At 44.9% G+C, this 18,296-nt stretch overlaps 1 protein-coding gene across 10 annotated transcripts in view; it reads left to right on the top strand.

The window, feature by feature from the left end:
• Positions 1-4,389: 4,389 nt before the first annotated feature.
• PTPRM (protein tyrosine phosphatase receptor type M) overlaps positions 4,390-18,296 on the top strand; it is a 465,329-nt gene continuing 451,422 nt past the window's right edge. For all 10 annotated transcript variants that reach the window (XM_032181299.1, XM_032181298.1, XM_032181296.1 and 7 more), the window contains exon 1: positions 4,390-4,801. In XM_032181299.1, coding sequence (XP_032037190.1) covers positions 4,729-4,801 — 73 coding nt within the window. In that variant the 5' untranslated portion in view covers positions 4,390-4,728. The remainder of the gene's footprint in view (positions 4,802-18,296) is intronic.

Here is an 18,296-nt window from a genome sequence, read left to right as displayed (position 1 = left end):
CCAAAAAATAAAAATAAAAAAATGATAAAAAAAAAAAAATGCAGTCATATTACAGATTACAGTATCTAGTAAGGAAGCAGCCATGGTTGTGATTAGTATATCACAGTGCCAAATGAATGACCAGGGATCAATTCCAGTGCCAGCAAGCCCCAGCAGTAAGCAAGAAATATGATGAGCCTCTGCTGAAGATGAAACATTTTGTAGCAACTTTTGCAGCTGGTTTAGATTGACCTTAGATTCCAAGGAGTTTTCTGATGCTCCTCTGAGGCAGGGAAAGACAGGGTGCAGGGTGGACGTGGTCTTTTAAGGACACTACTATGTCCTCACTCTACCCCTCTAATAAAGAGGCAGATATGACTTTTTGAATGAACACTCGAATATTTATTCAGAACACTACATTTATCACTGAAATAACTTATTAATATAAATTAAACCTTCACAGCATCTATGGATATAGATGTCCTTAACACTATGAAATTTGAGTATAATGCAATCAGTAGGTCCTGTCACACAGATACACACACTTTCTTTTTGAAGTTTTTGATACAAAAATCAACAGTGAAAAGGGGAAGAGTCAAAAGGTGAAGTCAAAATCTGGGTGAGAAGATAAAGCTACCTAAGGATAAGTGAACATTGGTTAAGATGACTAAATCGTTCTGTATTTAAGAAGAAAGTGTAACAAATGGTAAAACCTTTGAAATTTGGCATGTTCTTCCTTGACTTAGAGAGATGGTATGATATTTCTTGAACAGTCTTCTTGGATTTACCAAGGATTGGCTTTGTAATTTGACTGCAGCTGCTAAGTAGGTTTAGTGAAAACAGAATTGTTTGAATCATTGTCTTCTTTCTAGCAAAGCACATCTTATTTTCACAAATGATCTGGGACTGATGTACTTACTTAAGAAAATGTGCCCCGGTCCCTTGGCGAAAATTACTTATTCCAACAGTAGGGTCATTGAAAGACTCATGAACTTTTATGTATGTGAGCTTTAGAACGAGATCAAGTGGGCTAGCAAAAAATCATTCCTGCCTGACCAGTGCAAAAAATAGCTTTGAGCTGTGAGAGTGATATTATCTGCTGCTTATCCAGAAGATCAGGTTACAGCCTTGTAGCCCACATTCTTGGCCACTTAATCAGCATTGTTATGGGTCAAAAAAGGAAGGATGTTTGGGCTTTCCTCCAACACTTGAAAATAAGTCTTCACCTTTCTATTTGTGCTGTAACATGAGCAAGAGAGTGTCCCTGCTTCATATCATTATAGAAAGGGTGACTTCATTCTATGGATTATGCAGGATGGCTATGTTGTCTTATGGAATTTGAGACATGTTTATTTATTCTTGTGCCAGTAATATAGAACGAACAGCACTGTGAATATCATTAATGCCTTAAAGGAAAGTTAACAGCTAAACAGACAAATGCGGTATGTATAACTGTTAAGGCTATACATATGCCTCCCATAAAAACTTTTCCTTGACATTGGTGAAGCTTTTGTTTCCCTGTCCACATAACGATAAGCTTCTGGATCTTGGACCTCTCACCAACAACACTTACAGTTCTCTATCAGTTTAGAAATTTCAAAAATCATTTGTCAAAAGTAGCTCAGGGATTTGGAATACTGGAAATGGATCTGCAAGATAGTGATTAGGCATGCTGGACAACTGAACCATTCCAGTTTCTGTAATAAACAGTGCAATTATTCATCATTTATCATCAACTTGTTTAATCTCCCCCCAGTGAATACAAAAGAATCCGTATTTAAAAATAAAGCAAAAAACTTGCAATAAAGGTTTTGTGCATTTCCTACATCAGAATCTAGAAAACAGATTGTTATGCCAACTTCCATATTCATTTTTCTTCTTATCCTATGTCTTACTACTCAACTGCCTCATTCTTTGACCCCTTTCAGCAGGAATAATCAATGATCTTCTACATTCTTGAGCTGAAATGTGTGTATGTGGGGAACTGTCATCAGGTATTTGAGATGATCCAGCTCAAGAACAGATGCAAATTATCTGTTTGCCAATAAGAAACAATCAGTAAAATTATTTTATTTTATTTTCTGCAGATGCTTCCAATCCTCTTCCAAGTCACAGCTTAGCTCTTAATGAATTCTCCTGAAGGTTTTCCTGGAGCCAAACCACTAGCGAGTATGTTTTATGCCTAAAGTTTTCTTGATGTTCTAATTCTTTTTTTTGGTACTGATTCTGGACTGTTTTCATACACACTCTGGTATCAAAACTCAGTGAAACACAGCTAATGATTGCTGATCAGCCATGTGTGACCAGTGTTTTATGTTGTTGTCTTAGCTATTCCCCAGAGCTTAACTGTTTCGTTGATTTATTTTATTTAAAACAGAATGATTATGTCTTTGAAGGTCAATGACTTCATTCCTACTGCTTCTATAACTGTGACCATTCTTACCTACTCTTTCACAGAACTTGCTGACTTTCTGTATCATCCTCTGTAAACATTAGAGAGCAGTGAATGTTGGCATGAAGTTTTCATTTCCCTGTCAAAAAGACAGATCAGAGTTAAGGCTGTACGTCTGGACGTGATACTTTATCACTCTGTGTTAAGACTGACATTAGCTGATTAGAGCTAGATTTTTTATGTGTTTCTGGTCATTACAACTAGAGAGAAGTCATCACTAGCATAAGAACTAGTTTAACCGTAGATTTTTTAGTGTCAAATCTATTAGTAGATACGTTTGAAAATTAAGTTTAGTGTAAGTTAAATTACTTAGGAGACTTACTAAGTTTTTAAAAACAGTTCTGTAGCTGCACAAGGAACATTTCCAAGACTAGCTACAGGTTCTAATGTAGAGATGCTGTAACTGCAGCTTTTAGAGAGCATACAGTTTGCATAAATTATGCATAGGAGAAAAAAAAAAAAAAAGTAGAATTATTATTCTACTAAAGAAAAAAGAAAAAAAAAAAAGAAAATAGCATAGGTTATCAAGGTCTGAGGGGATTAAGAACTTTTCTGGGAGGAGGTGGGAGGCGCAGACAACTAGGAAATTCCAGGCAATTAATAGACGAAGAAAATGCTCACAGTTCAAGGGAAAAGTCTGACGTCAGGAAAGACAACAATTAATGCTATTCTGCCCCCTTGTGTTAACTCAGGAGGTAGCTGCTGCCTTTACACCCCACACATCTGAAAAAGTTCACGTCCCTTCGTGGAGATGGCATCAGGTTAACACGGGCATTGCTAAAACAGTGCCCTGACAGCAGAGAGGCTGGGGGGCTCGCAGGAGGGGACGGAGCTGAAGGGCCTAACTTTAAAGAGGATGTATTCTGTGTAAATATAATACAGGATACGGATACATCTTTGATATGCGCTGTAAGTTGCAGAACTGCATGGGGGATGGGCTAAGGCTTCAGTGGCAACGGGATTGAAGCTAAGCACACATGAGGGTATCGTAAAAAAAAACAAAGGACCCGCTCTGGAGAAAACAGGCAACGCAGAACCCGAGCTTTTGTGGTTTTTATTTGCCAGCTCCAACCCTTAATTGCGGCACTACTTTGATTCTTGTTTCCACCGTTTTGTTTGTGACCCCAGGGAATAAACAGGAGTTAAGTTTGGCCAGCCACCTGCACCTGAAATAAAACAAGCAAAGAAACAAATAAATAAATAAGCTTTAGCTGAAAGTGATGATAGCCAACAAAAATACTTCCACCCCTGGATGCCAAGTTCGGAAAGAAGAGGTTTAAAACCAATAAACACATTATTGAGGTGTCTGAAGGTTAGGGACTCCAGGAGCCGCATCCCCCAAACGGAGAGGGCCGCGGAGCAAAAACCCGGGACCCTCAGCATGCAAGGGACGAAAGGCAGCTCCGTTTTTAAAGGATTTTCCTCTCAGTTTGAAGTGTGGCCCCTCCGAGACCATTTCCCACCCCCGGCAGGGCAGTGGGGCGGGCGGGCTGCCAGGGGCGCCCTGCGCAGCCGGGGCGAGGCGCTCAACTTTCAGGGCACGCGTTTGGGGGCTCGGTCCCCCGGCACCATCCCAATGCCGCCATTCATCGACGACGACGACGGGGAGGGGGGTGGTCGCGGCCACAGGAACCAAACCAACCCAAAAGCAACGCTGACGGGAAAACCCCGCGTTGAATAGTGACCCATCCCTGCCCCGCTGTGACAGAGCAGGGGGCAAGGGGAGAGCGCGGTCGCTGTCCCCATGCGGGACAGGGGCTGCGGGGCGGGGGGGGACGCCGCGACCCCCGGAGCCGCCCGCGGCGCCCGGCCCGCACCGCCTCGCCCTCTAGCGGGGCCGAGCGGCGCCGCCGCCGGCTGGGCGTGACTTTCCCCGCTCCCTTCAGCCCGCCCGCCTGCCGGGGGGGACCGCGAGTCAGTCAGGGAGCCGAGCTCAACCGGGACCGGCGGCGGCGCCGGGCGGGGAGACGCCGGCATTACGGCTGCCCCCCCCCTCCAACACACCCGCCCCGGCCACCGGGCTCCGGGCAGCGGGAGCCGACGGGGAGGCAGCCCCCGGGGTGAGGGCAGCGGCCGGAGGAAGGCACCGCGGGGTCCCCGAGCCCCTCTCCGGGCACCCCGAGGAGCCGAAGGGGACGAGGAGCGCACAGAGCGGCTGCGGGGAGCCCCGAGGGGGAGTCCCGGCCGCCCCCTCCCCGCCTGCCCCAGCGGCTGGAGGGGGGCGAAAGGGGGAGCCTCCGACTTTTTGGCAGACACTTTGGCACTTTGCTGGATCCGCGGCAGGAAGGGGTGGAAATATGGGGAAAGTTGGGACTTGCCTGCTTACTTTGGCCGGACTTTTGCTGGCAGCGGGAGCGCAGACGTTCACAGGTAAGGGCCGGGGTGGGGGGTGGGGGGACACACACCCTGGCGGGGCTGACACTTCGTACACTTCGTAGCCGCTTTGTAAACGGGGGAAAAACAAAACAAAAAAACAACAACAACAACAACAAAAAAGTGTCTGAAGGAGGAGGAGAGGAGGCGGCGGGCGGGATGCCGCTGGCGTGCGCCTGGACGGGAAGGGCGCCGAGGGGAGGGAAGGGCGAGCGGCCGGCGGGGTCGGGCCGGGCCGTGCCCCGCTCGGGCTGCGGCTCTTCCCCGCATCCCCCTTGCCAAAAGTTTCCCCCTGACCCCTGCCGGGGAGGCTGAGGGGCGAGGGGAGCCCCCCACGAGCAGCCCCCGCCGTCGGGCGGCCGCGACACGGCGGGGCGCAGCTTTGGGGAACCCCCCCCGTGTGTGGGGCTGTCGGGGCTGGCAGCCGGCGGAGCGGCGAGCCCCTCTTCCCTCGGGTCCTCGGGTGGGTTTTCGCAGCCCCCCGCTGCTCCCCCGTCCTTTTTCCGTGCCGAAGAAACCCGTAATTTCAGACGGGAATCCGGGTTGTGAAATCCCCTTCGCAGCGGAGCGCGCCGAGCTCGCTTCGGGGAGGGTGGGGGGGGGAGAGAGGGAGGGATGTGTGTGTCGTGGGCTGTTTCCAGCACGAAGTTGCTGCAAAGTACGGTGAAGAAATTGGAGACATCTGGTCCTCAGCTCATGAGAAGTCAGCTTCTGTGGGGAGCGAGGCTTTGAGGCTTCGCTGGGTGCGCAGGCTGCTTGCTGGGTGTTTTGGACGCACGCCTTGCTCCCGTGCGGCTCTGTGGCTAGAGCAAGTTTTATGGGGTGGGGGGGGGGGGAGAGTTCGTGGTCTGCTTTTAAACTCGTTTAAAACTAGAAAAATCTGGGTTTATGTCAGGTCCCAGCGACCTTTTGTGTATGCAGCTGCATTTCCCTTAAATTCTCCTCCGCGTTTTTTACTGCGGGTGAGACAGAGGGCTCCTGAGCAGAGAGATGTTTAGCACCGAGATGAGATATACGAATGATGAAATCTTTTTCCAAACAGTCGTGGTAGGATGAAGCTGAGCTCTGTAGTGAATTATGGAACTGAACTCATGTATATTAGCCCTATAACTCATTAATATGGGAAGTCTAGTGTCCGGGCTTCAGTGAGAGCTCTTCCTTTATGAAGACAAATCCGTAACTCACTGCTGACCTGCACAAACTCCTGTACTCCTTGTTCAAAGTTGAGCTAGGGCAGCTCTTCTTCTGGATATGTAAGTGACTTGTGTGTGTGATACGCTGATGCTATGCTGGAGTCAGCATTTAAGCACCATTCATGTTGTCTTCGTTTCCATTGCCACACGCGGCCGTAGGAAACACAAACCATTCAGTGATGCCCGTAGGTGGATCCAGTTATTGCACAAGGCGATTCCAGCACCTCCAGAGCTCTGAGGGAGAGACACCATGATCTACAGGCTGAAACGGGATTGCAGAGGATGCCACGGGGTGCAGCATCTGGCCTGCTTTCTCCCCGTGCATGCATATGTGCATGGATGTTAAATATTGAATGGAAAGCTTATCCATGAAGAGGTGTGTGCATCGTTTATTTTTTCAATATCAATTCTTGGTACTCAGACCAAAATTGATGAAATTTCCATTTTTGTACTTTACCATTTGAAGTGCATGCCTGGGAGGCATTTTTGCCTAGGGGAAAAAATTGCTGTTGCTTTTGCTAAGTGTGATGCATCAGTGTCATAGAAATTAAATTACACAAAAATCCGTCCTTGAGCTGGGCAGTTAGCTTTTGTACTAGCCGTCCCTTGTTGCTGATGGGGGTTGTATGAATAACCTGCCAAAAGTTTAAAAAAGGAATAAAAAAAAAAAGAAAAAAAAGAAAGAAAACCAACTCCACACATATTTGAAGCAAAGAATAGCAGTGGGTGAGTTAAGTCATCTTTGGCATTTCTAGTTCCATTTTTATTTTTACCCTTTCCAAAAATGATTGATTTATTTGACAGAGATTAGTTCTAACATTACCTTCAGCTATTGTTTTATTTGAGTTTCTTATTTAGAGAATAATCACACTGAAAGATCAGATCTTGGCTTTTTAAGGCCTGGGAGCTTTCAAGTAATCTTTTGAAAGCAGCTTAACAGTTAATAACAATGAGATTTTCTCTGAGTCCTTAACTAAAGAATTTAAAATTCTGGACTCATTGGTTCAAGAAGCAAATGTTTTCAAGAATTTGAATTGAAGAGATGTTGCTGAAAACATTGTCTTATATGGGCAGTGCTTCTTATTTTAAAAAAGTTTTTAGAAGTAGCTGGGGTCTTTCTGCGAGAACAGATTGTTTGTTCCTGAGAAACTCTAGCAGACCTAAGTTTTTTTTTTTTTTTTTTTTTTTTTAATGATTTTAGTATGAATGTTATTAAGTGGTGCCATGTGAAGACCAAAGGCTAACGTTACAAAGTGCCTGAGCTGTGGTGGTGCTATCCTCTGAAACGCCACCCGAGCCTGCCGTATTCCTCCTGCCTTCTCCCCGGGAGCTTGTGCAGGCATGGGGAGGCGACGCACTCCTGCAAGGGATCTAGGTCAAACACGGAGATGGAAAGTTAGAAGGGACACTGTAAGCCTAAATATTAGGTCTTCTGTGAAATGAGAGGTCTGGATGTAATGAGTTCTGTCAAATACCAGCACGGGTAACTGAAATTGAAGGCAAGGAGATGTGTAATAGAATGCAGAAACTGTGTTTTTATAGAGGCGTTGCGCTCAGATTGATTTAAATTTGCACACAGCCTGAATCCCGAAATTGGTGCTTCTTGCTTATAACCTGAGTCTGACCTAGAGAGGCCTATTATTAGAGCGCTCTGTTCTCCTTTGCTATAGAAAGCAGCAAGGCTGTGTATTAACACATTCTTCTTGTGGTGCTGGTTTTAAAAGTTTTACTTCTTCTGCCGAGGGCTGGCCTGCAAGTGCTTGGAGGAGTGATTTTGTGTCAGGACTAGCAGTGGTTGTGAGGAGGAGAACGGGAGGGCTAGTGCTGTACAAAAACTGAAACCCATTTTTCTTAGGGACCAGCAAAGGTTTTCCGTGGAGAATAGTAGTCCTCAGGCTATTTCATGGCCTTAAAATATAAACCTTGCATTCTAAATAGATGCTGTGCCTCATCTTCCCCTGTTTTGGTTTTGGGTGTAGGCACTCTGGAGGCAAGAATCACACTTTCCAAAAACAAATGTAAGGAAGAAGCGTGACATGCTAAAGTTGGAACTTACCGTGATGGTGCTGATGTTTGGTGGCAGCAAAGAGGGAGGATGAAAAGAAAGAGGATGGGTTACATCTTCATAGGTCCTGTCCCAGCTGAAGGGAAGCCTCTGGCAATCGGAGAAAGGTGTAGAAAGTAAAAACTTTCTGGTGTAATTTACTCATTTTACAGCAGTTTGTCAGAGTATTCAGGGTCTGTGTTTGGAAGCCTTTGATAGCTATTCTGATCATTTTTCCAGCAAAGAGCCGTGGGTTTGTTTTATATCTTATTTTAACAAATCCTGCTTTTTCCTGCACTGCTTACTCCACCTGCGAGCCCGTATCCCAGCACTCGCTGTGCATTTAAGTGATTGCATTTAAAACAGTCCAGCAAGTTAGTGGAAGGAAGTTGAAGGATCAGCTTCGAGTAGGTTTGTATTTCTAAGCACTTCTGGCAGCTTGGAACATGAAATAAAGTTTGTGTTTCCCTGTAAACTAGGACATACTCAAGGATGCATCAGATTAAATGATAGTCCTGGCTTTGGAAGCGTCAGGGTTTGTCAAAAAAGACGCCGTGCGGTGGGGTTTTCTTTTCATACCGTTGAGCTGTTCTGGTGTCAAAAGTTAGTAATGAAACCACACCAGAAATTAAAAATAAACCTTTCAGAAGATTACAAGGATGTAATAACGCTGGAAAATTCCTGTGGTGTTTTTTCGGTCTCTCGGTTTAGTGGTCATCAGAATTTGTGAGCAAAATAGATTACAGTGTCCTGAAACAATATAGCAGTATATAATTTATGGAAAATAATCTGTTTAGTGCTCGCAGAAGGTGCTAGATTGACAGCTAGAGGGACAAATTCCTCAAGCACATCACAACACAGGTTAGGACAGAGAGAGGAAGCTTCTGGTCTCCATCTCACTGACCAGTGGGGTGAGCACAATAGGTGTAGGATTGATGGGACAAAGTCTGGTGGCATGGTAGGGTCACACTGATCCTGTACTTCACACGTTGAACTTTCATCCTGAAGGAAAGATCACTTCAGAGGGCTGCCACTTGCGCTTGAAGCTTATTAGTAACATTGTCAAATGCTTATTTGAGGTATCATCATTAGGTTTTAAAGGTGTTTCCACAGAAAATGACGTGCTTTTATGAGCCTTTCAGCTCCCAAGTGTATAGATAAGGGGTTTTGAAAGTTTTCCCAGGGATAAATTGTTCATTAATGTGAGTGCACCTGAATTGCCTTAATTCTCCTCAGTTTCTGCAGGAAAATTTGAGAGTCCTCTTTCTTTCATCTGAGTTTGCTGATAATTTCCAAGTGTGTATTTCTGATTTATTATGTAAAGCTCTCAATGTATCGAAAAACATTTGAGGAAAACAAAACCAATTTGGAGTGTACAGCAATAAGCTTAAAAAAAAAAAAAAAAGAAGTTTAGTAATAAATTTTACTCTGTCACTTTCCTCACCCCCCTCTGTTCACTTCTTTCTGCTTTTGTAGTGCACAAACACTTGCGTCTTCGTGAGTTTGCCTGCTGTGCTCTGCTGCTGATCACTAGGTGTAGCTGCATCTCTAAATCCACTTTTCTAAGTGGAAAGCGAGGAAGAGCTGGAAGCTGGGCTTTTACTTGCATGTCAGGATGTTTGGAACTTGGGAGGTGTGAAAATATTTGATGAATTTTGGTGACCTAGAGAATTTGAAGCCACTGGTGGCTTGTTTGCACCAGTTTGCTTATAACACAAATGAACTTTTCATTATGCATAAAAAGGCTGATTTCAGTATCAGCGTTACTGCAGCACTCATTCAGTCTTCTCTTGAATACTGCAATAAAATGCATGAAATTACAGAGAAATTGTTAGTGCTTTCCCAGTGGCTTAAATGCACGGGTAGTAGCTACAGAGGTGTGATAAAGCTGTACCTTAACCATCTCAATTTATCTGTAGGTATGTGTTAAAGGAAAGGCTCAGTGTTGTGTGAGTATACACCTTCTTAATGCGTCGTGGGGAGACCTCTGCTCCGTTCGAAGGAATTATTTTCGGGAAGGATGTTGCTGTCAGGGGAATCCTGTACTGATTTTCGGAAGAGCCTTGTGTCCTGGCGATTAAAGGGCATGTCACTGCCTCTAATATTGCGAGGAGTTACAGAGAGTAAGCCCTCACCCATGGTTTAAAAATGAAGAAGAAAAGACATTTTTATGCCCAAGTTTCTGAGAGCAGTAACGGTACAAATGAAGGTGTATTTATGCCTGTAACACATACTCATGTCCAGAAGCTGCAGGGAATAGGGGAGCAGTGGCTCAGCCATTTCACTCAGCGTGCCCCTTTGCCACATGAGGAGCAATGGCAGCAAAGAAAGCAATAACCGCATTTGTTCAGACAAAAGCAGGGCAGCATTAGCAGGAAGGAGCTCTGAAAGCAGGTGAGCATTACGGTGTTTGGCGAGAAGGGTGGGAAGGAAGGCACAACACTGTGTGAAAGAGTGTAAGAAATGAACCTTACTGGAAGGGAAAGTACCCTAGGAAAAAACTGAACTTGTAAAGGCAGTTAAACAGCATCTGGAAAACATAAATGGATTTATATTTACTCACATTTTCTTATTTTTGACAGCTTTGTTTTGAACACGCGTGTCTCGTTAATTTATTCAAGGCTCGAACATTTCTTCTGACAGCTTTACACAGCAATATTTGGTTATCTTTGCACATATGATTAAGTGTAATGATGTTAATGAAACTTTATTTATTTATTTATTTTCCTTATGGAATGGTGTGAAACCAACATTTCTTGTATGAGCAAGGTGGATTTTCCTTTTTTTTTTTTTTTTTTTTCTTCTTTTTTACTCCCTTCTTCCTCTGCATGTGTGTAATCTCCCCTGATTTCAAGAGCAGCAAGTTTTGGTAGTAGTAGGGGTTTTGGGAGGGTTACAGTAGGGGTTTTGGGAGGGGAGCTTGACATTTTGAACCCTATCACCACTTTATCCCCAATTCTAAAATCCAGTACTGTTTGACTCCTTATTCTCTTCAGTTCTTTCTTTATTCTGTTACTGTCAAAAATATTTTGGCTCTTTGTTGTAATTCTGTACTGCCTAACGGTAGGCTGATTAGATGAAAATAGTGGTTTTTAGTTTTGCTGATGAGATTGTTCTGTAAGACTGAGCATCACAGGAGTTTCTATGCACTTCCAGCTAGGTGGACAGTGGGCTGTCAATGCCCCTAAGGTTTTTGTCATGGAGTTGTTCTTACAGGTAAATGAATAGCTTTTCACATCTGTGCTTCTGGTGAGTATAGACTGGTCTGTGATCACTGAAGGGGTCACCTGCATGCACACCTTACAGCTCCAGTTAGGACGTCTGTGCATTTTCTGAGGGTACACAGAGAAAACAGCTGCAAACAAACAGCAAAGTCAGTTTCTATCTCCGTGAGCTGCGTTAGGCCCCAAATCAGACACAACTGTTCTTGCTGTAGCTGTTTGCTATGCTCATTCTCGCTTCTTATGGGATTAGTGAATTTGTTTTGTTTGAACAGACAGATTTCATTATTGTCTGTTCCCTCTTACATCCTTCTACTTCTGGTAAATAAAATCACAACAAGAAGCCCAGTGTTTCCTAACAACTCCACAGTCTGTTCAGCGTTTGCTCACGCACTTGGTAGGAACTTGCTCGAGTGAGGAAATGCATTTGTTTCAAGGTTCAGCCCTGCTTGCCAACTGCACAGGGCTACACATAACTTACAGCAATTCCCATGATATTTCTATCACAGGGTGTAATTCAGTATCAACACTGCTCTGATCACAGTTTTTTTGCAGGCCGTTTGTATTTTGATAGTGTAAATCTCGTTTTCCTTCTCTGCTTTAAGACGTGCTGTATGATCTTAACCAGGAAATGTTTTCCCCGCTCTGCGGGACTTTCTGAGCCTGGAAGTTTTTTCTGGCTCCAGGTTGGGATGACATAGTGGAACACGAAGTGTGCTGCCGGAGCACAGCATGCAAAAGACAGGCGTATATTGTAATTCCTGTTGCTTGGTGATCAGAGCTCCTGCGTAGGTGTGGGAGACCTGGATTTAAGTGCACGCTCTGGCGTTTGGCTGTGGCATGGGTGAGCATCATTGTAGGCTGTCTTTTCTGTTCTTTTTTGGTGGGTTTAGTTTTGACCATGGTTGAATTTTTATTTTTATTTTTAACTGACAGTTGAGAACCCCTGAATGTATTTAGAGAACACTTACAGCAGCCATGGGCTGTCACCTATAACTTCAGTCTTGCCCAGAAACTCAACAGTGTACTTAAATACTGTCACATATTTAGGAGATGAAGACAGTTGTGGACATTTGCAGGAGGTGTAGTACTCAGTGGGGTAGTTTTTATGCTAATGACTGAGAACTGCTCTAGCCTTTTTTTCCTCTAATGTTCCATTTTCTGAATTCTGCAGAGTAGATGAAGAATATTTTACAAAGCACCGCATACAACACTTTAATATAAGCACTTTACATAACACATCACTTCAGCTGTTTTTCTTTTTAACTTCTGCAGAGACAGCTATTACCGAAGTCATTTCTCTGCTAGGTAAGACAAATTGTTGTCCCAGTGATAATCTGGAGGTGCCATGCAGCTGAGGCCCTCTTCCCTGAGTCTGAGGGATGTCATCTTCAATTCGGTCCTGGCTCAGGAGGAAGCCTCCAAAAGCACTTCTCCAGCACCGTCCTCATCTGCAAGCACCTTTCTGAACATGAAAGCAAAGCAACCTTCTCGGGCTAGGTCTGCGGGTGTCGTAGGGAACCAGCAAAACCAAAACACAATTAAAGTTAATATTTATTCACAAACCTCAGAGGCTGGCACTGAGAACTGGAAGCCGGTGCGTTGCCCAACGTTACTATGCTCTGTTTACAGTGACAGCAGAGCACGTGGATTGAGACCACACATAAAGTTCATGAGGTGTGTTTTATTTATTTTTACCTGAAGAGTTGTTAGAATTGCCTACATAAGTCTGGGCTAGTAAGGGATTTATGTGAATTACCCTGGCATTTTCATTTGGGCATTTGGAAACTACCAGGGTTTCAGTATTTACTTTTAGTGTTTGAGGAAAGCACGCGCCCTTTTGAACAAATACGCAGTGAAATTGCATAGGGCCCAGAAGCGCAAGACAAGTTGAAATACACTCCTCACAAATTAAAAACTGCCTTCCACAGCAACAGTGCGGCAACAGGAGAAATGGATTGGTTTTTTTTTTTTTGAAGTCTTACAGGAACTCCAGAGCCAGATCTTTTCCACATGCTTAAGAGAAAGGCAATTTGTCCGGTGCTTCTTTGCATTTCAATTGCAAAGAGTTAGAGAGTTCAGTGTTAGCCACGTTAGACACCCCACACAGGTGTGAAAAAGGTGTGAGCATTGAAAGACTCAAAATGTTCCTCAGGCTCAGCCCGGTGTCTAGATAACACATGCAGGCAAATGAAAGGAAGCTGTGGGGAGCTGGGGGTCGGCCTCTTCTCACAGGTAACTAGTGGTAGGACTAGAGGGAATAGCCTCAAGTGCCAGGGGAGGTTCAGGCTGGAAATGAGGAGACATTTCTCCTCAGAAAGAGCAGTCAGGCACTGGGATGGGTTGCCCAGGGAGGTGGTGGAGTCACCGTCCCTGGGGGTGTTCAGGGAGAGGTTGGACGTGGTGCTCAGGGACATGGTTCGGTGGGTGACATTGGTGGTAGGGGGATGGTTGGACCAGATGGTCTGGGAGGTCTTTTCCAACCATAATGAATTCTGTGATTCTGTGAATATTCCTTAGCTACTTCTGTTGCAGTTTCAGCTGCAGATAGACATGCGACTGCATGGCCTGAAGCAGCGGGTCTGCCCATGAGGAGCGCACCCGCCAGCCTCAGCCCCATGTCCCACCGTCCGTCCCCTCACAGCCTTGGGGTCTCTACTGCAGACAGGACTGGGGTGGGTGGAGGGCTGTAAGCCGTAGTTACTGTGTATAAGGATTGTCTGGGCTCTGTCTTGTTGTGTCACCTTGGTCACTTCGAGAGGAATTAGGCTACGTGAGCTGCATGCATTTGCTGCTCTTGAAATTCCTTCGCTGATTTCTTGCAGAGAAACATGCAGCCCTTAGAAATGTACATCCTCAGTTTGGAAGGTACCTGTTATGACTCGGTGGGGCACGGGAACTGAAAGCAGCAGCCTGCTTGTTCTGGTGTCAGGCAGGAGCCGCTGGGTGCTGGGTTTAGATTGGAAGCTGGTGTTTTTGGAAGTTACTGCTTTCCCTGCCAGTCCTGTTGTGGGTGTTGCAAACCCTCAGTCGGTTTCTGATGCACAGCCCAAACTTGCAGACTCTGCCATGAAAACTGTCCACCCTTGCGAAGATCTCAGTTTTAAGAATGAATACAGTTTGGCAGCTTCCTGAATGTGGTCCACGGTAAATCTGCCTCAGTGAAGTGGTGTCTGGCAGACTTGTTTGCTCGCGGTGGGTGGATCAGAGGAGCTTCAGGAGCCACTCACCTCCTCTAAGTGAGGAATCTCACATTTCCAGAACTGGCTCTGGAAGTCTTCACAGCCTGCAGAGCGCCGGGCTAGATTTACAGCCTTTAAACATGAATTCCAGCTCGTATGGCAGAAGATGTGTGCTTCCAGGCTTTCTGAAGGGGAACTGCAGAAAAGTCAGGTCCATGTGCTAGCAGCTGCCGTTGAACAAATAACGTGATATTCACCAGTAGCCCCATTCACATGATTTCGGTGCTGTGACTCTGCGCAGTGGTCTAGCAATAAAAGAAAGAATTGCCCAATTACAGTAATCTGCCAGAGCTGTGTACTCTAGAATTTTGTGCAGAGCAAGAGGGAGGGCTCTTACCTGCTTGCAGTTCTGCCTCAAATTGCACTTTAACACCATCCATTCCCCAGCAAATAACATACATATTTAACAAAGCTGTTAACCACCAGGCCACCTTTAAGAGTATATTACTGAGCTGCCCCCTCCTGCACTCTCTCCACCTCCTTTTCCGTGCTCAGGCCTGCCCCCATCCCCATTCTCCACCATCAGGAGTCCCCTGTGGCCTCCTCTGCCACCTCTTCCCAGGGCAGCTGTGACCCCAAGGCTGGAGGACGATGCCTGGATGCTTTGGGGATCAATGTGCGCATCTGGTAAGGGCACACAGCCTCTGGGGGGCTGCGACAAAAGCTTGGGGACAGACATCCTGGCTGCCTGCTTATTATTCATACCAAGAAGGCTTATTAGTGTCATTATTTTTTTATTTTCTGAGGTAAATTAGATCAAAATGGTCCTGTGCATGTGTTACGACACATGCCAGCAGAGTGTGTGGTTATGAGTAAGTGGTGTAAGTGAGCAGGGTTTAAGTTTTGCTTTGCTTTGCATGGGGAGCAGTCACAGTGAACAGTTCATAGCGACAGCAGGCACTGCTAGTGGAGAATGCGATACCGTGGCCAGATTTAGATTTCAGACCAGATGGACGTTATTCATAATATTATTTGGGTGTTAATGCTTTTTACTAGAGTGCGAAATAAACTGCTTAAGTTTTTTTTTTTTTTTCCCTATTTGTTCTTCAAGCTAAAAAGAACTAGCTTGGCACTATTAATACTGGCACTATTTATATAAACACGAGCTCAAAAATTAAAGATGAATATGGTTGGGTTGGAGTATGCAATATAATTAATTGCCAAGAGCTTCTGATGGCATAATAATTGCAGGCAATCAGGTGTTGCACAAGTCAGCATGAACATCCCGATACTAGCATTTTGGAGAAATGGAGCTTCTGAAAAACTCGTCTGGCATCCTTTTCTTCGTGGACGGTGTGCCATCAGGTAGTATGCTAGAGGTATCAGCTCTTGGCTGGATCTTTTCAGTACTGTTTAGGCTGAGAGGATGATGCCGAATGGGCTAAAGTTGCGCCAGGGGAGGTTTGGGTTGGATTTTAGGAAGAGCTTCTTTACAGAAAGGGTTGTTAGGCGTTGGAGTAGGATGCCCAGGGAAGTGGTGGAGTCACCACCCCTGGAGGTCTTTAAAAGACGTTTAAATGTAGAACTCAGTGATATGGTTTGGTGGAGGACTTGTTAGTGTTAGGTCAGAGGTTGGACTTGGTAATCTTGGAGGTCTCTTGCAACCTGGATGATTCTGTATGATTCGGTATAAATCTGGTTCATTTCTTAATAAACACAGGAAAAGCATTCTATGCAAACCTTTAGGAAGAAGTGTTGCCTCTTTATTCGAGTCCTGGAATTAAATACTGTATTTAAGCCAAGGTAGTGATGTATGTGTGTGTTCTCCATGTTGATGGGTTAGTTTTGGTAATAATTTTTATGTGTGGTTAAAACACATATAAATACATCTGCAGTAAAGGCATATGCTGTGTATTCTATGCTGTTTTGAGGGACAATTCTGCAAGTTCGTATTTCTACCAGCTTGAATTGGTCATTGAGATGAACTCGAGAGTTCCCAGCCAGTCCAGACGATGTGCAGATGATCAGGATGCTGCCCGCAGTGCCCCGTGTGTTGTCCCGCACAGAGGCTGAAGGGCCCAGTTGGAAAACCCAAGGTCTCGCCCCATACTGAGAGCATAAGGTTTTAATCCTCATACAGCTGATGTCTCTGCTGGAGTGTTAATAGATAGTCTAATTTGTGAGCTAAATTACTAATTGTATTATGAGTCTAAACCTTATTAAGCCTTTTGTGTAGAATTAGATCACAGAGCTTTGGGAAGCTGAATCCTGCTTGGGTTCAGTCTCCTCCCTTTGAAGAGAGGAGGAAGCCTTCCTGGCGTCTGCAGAGCTGCTCAGCCCTGAACTCGTTTGCTGCCGTCTGCATCGGTGACGGGATCCTAAGTCTGAAAAGCAGGGTGGCTTTGAGAATAGGCCCTCAAGTGGGGTCTCAGTTGCATTGCTGCAACGTGCTGCATTTAGCTGAGCTGAGGCCACGGCTGGCATGTAAAGGAGTTGGCTCTGAGCTCGTGTACGCGTGCTGCGTGGAGGTTCAGCTGTACGGGAAGTTCAACCGGGTCAGCTGAGGCTGTTTTCAGAGGCGGTTCGTGCTCTCCTCTCTGCTTTTGCACGGGAGTGAGTGTGCTAATGCAGCCCAGCTGGAGACAGAGCGGATTGCCTCCAGCGGTGGATCAGTAATAAATAAACAAAGGGGGACTTGATGGATTTTTGACACCCCTTGCAATACATTTTTATGTTCATCTGGGAATGGGAAAGATGGCTGGGAACTGTTGTGCCTTTGATGCAGGAATGTTGCACCCGTGGCAGTTCATGGTCTTTAAGAAACGTTCCCATTTACTCTCCATATTTTCCTGTATGTACACAAGATGCATTTCCAGTGGTATCAAGTTTTACTCTGTAATTCCTCACAACAAGCTGCTGTGAGGAACTGTTCTTCTTTTACACCTGAAGTTATCAGAGACTTGTATGTACTTAATGTTTCTGCCTTTTACATTTTTTGGCGTTTGAAATGCATAGACAATGTATGAAAGTAATAGGATATGGAGGTTGTCATGCCATCTTTATATTTTAAGATATTTATATTTTTTAGCATATATCATAAATTTCAGCATCTGTCCCAAGAGAGCGAGTTGTCAGAGGGTTCCCTGCTCGTTTTCTCTGTATGCACTTGTTCTCTACACCTACACCCTGTGTATTTATTGTCTTCGTGATGAGAGCAGCCGAAAGCCAAGGCTGATCATCTTCAGGTGTGTCTGTAACAGCCAGCTTGTGTTTGTTAGGGAGGTTGTGTGTACCTCCCAATTTGTATCTCACACTTGTTGAAGTATTCAGGGAGGTGACTTTTTTAAGAGAGTTTTTGTATGCTTTACAAGAATTTTCTGGCATTTCCTTATTCAGATGCAGCGTACCTTGGTACCAAAGCAGAAGCTGTTTCACAATGACTTAGGTGAGTACGAGCAGGACAGAAAGAAAAAGAAAATCCACAGCTCTGCTCACTTGGCCATCTTTTTCTCTCTTGACTCTGTGTCTGAAAAATAAAGTGTTATGAAGCATGTCTGTGTACTCTGACTTTTGTCTTGGTCATCTTAGTCTGGTCTTGGTTGCCTTTATGTGTTTTTTTGTTTGTTTTGTGTTTTCTTCCCCTCAGGCTGCTGAGGGTAACTGCACATCACAGCATTCCTATGGTTGTTTTCTTTGTGTTGGCTTTGTGCAAGAGGCCAGGTTTTCAAAGCAAACAGCAAAGGGGAAGAACAAATTAGAAGGGTGAGCATTTTTTCATGTCATGAATAAGTACAAGTGTCTGTTACTGGAGGTATTACAGGAGAAAATGGAGCACTGAGTCATGCTTGTACC

The sequence above is a fragment of the Aythya fuligula genome, chromosome 2 (assembly GCF_009819795.1).
Source record: "Aythya fuligula isolate bAytFul2 chromosome 2, bAytFul2.pri, whole genome shotgun sequence".
Lineage (NCBI taxonomy): Eukaryota > Metazoa > Chordata > Aves > Anseriformes > Anatidae > Aythya > Aythya fuligula.
This window is presented reverse-complemented; position numbering and strand designations above follow the sequence as displayed.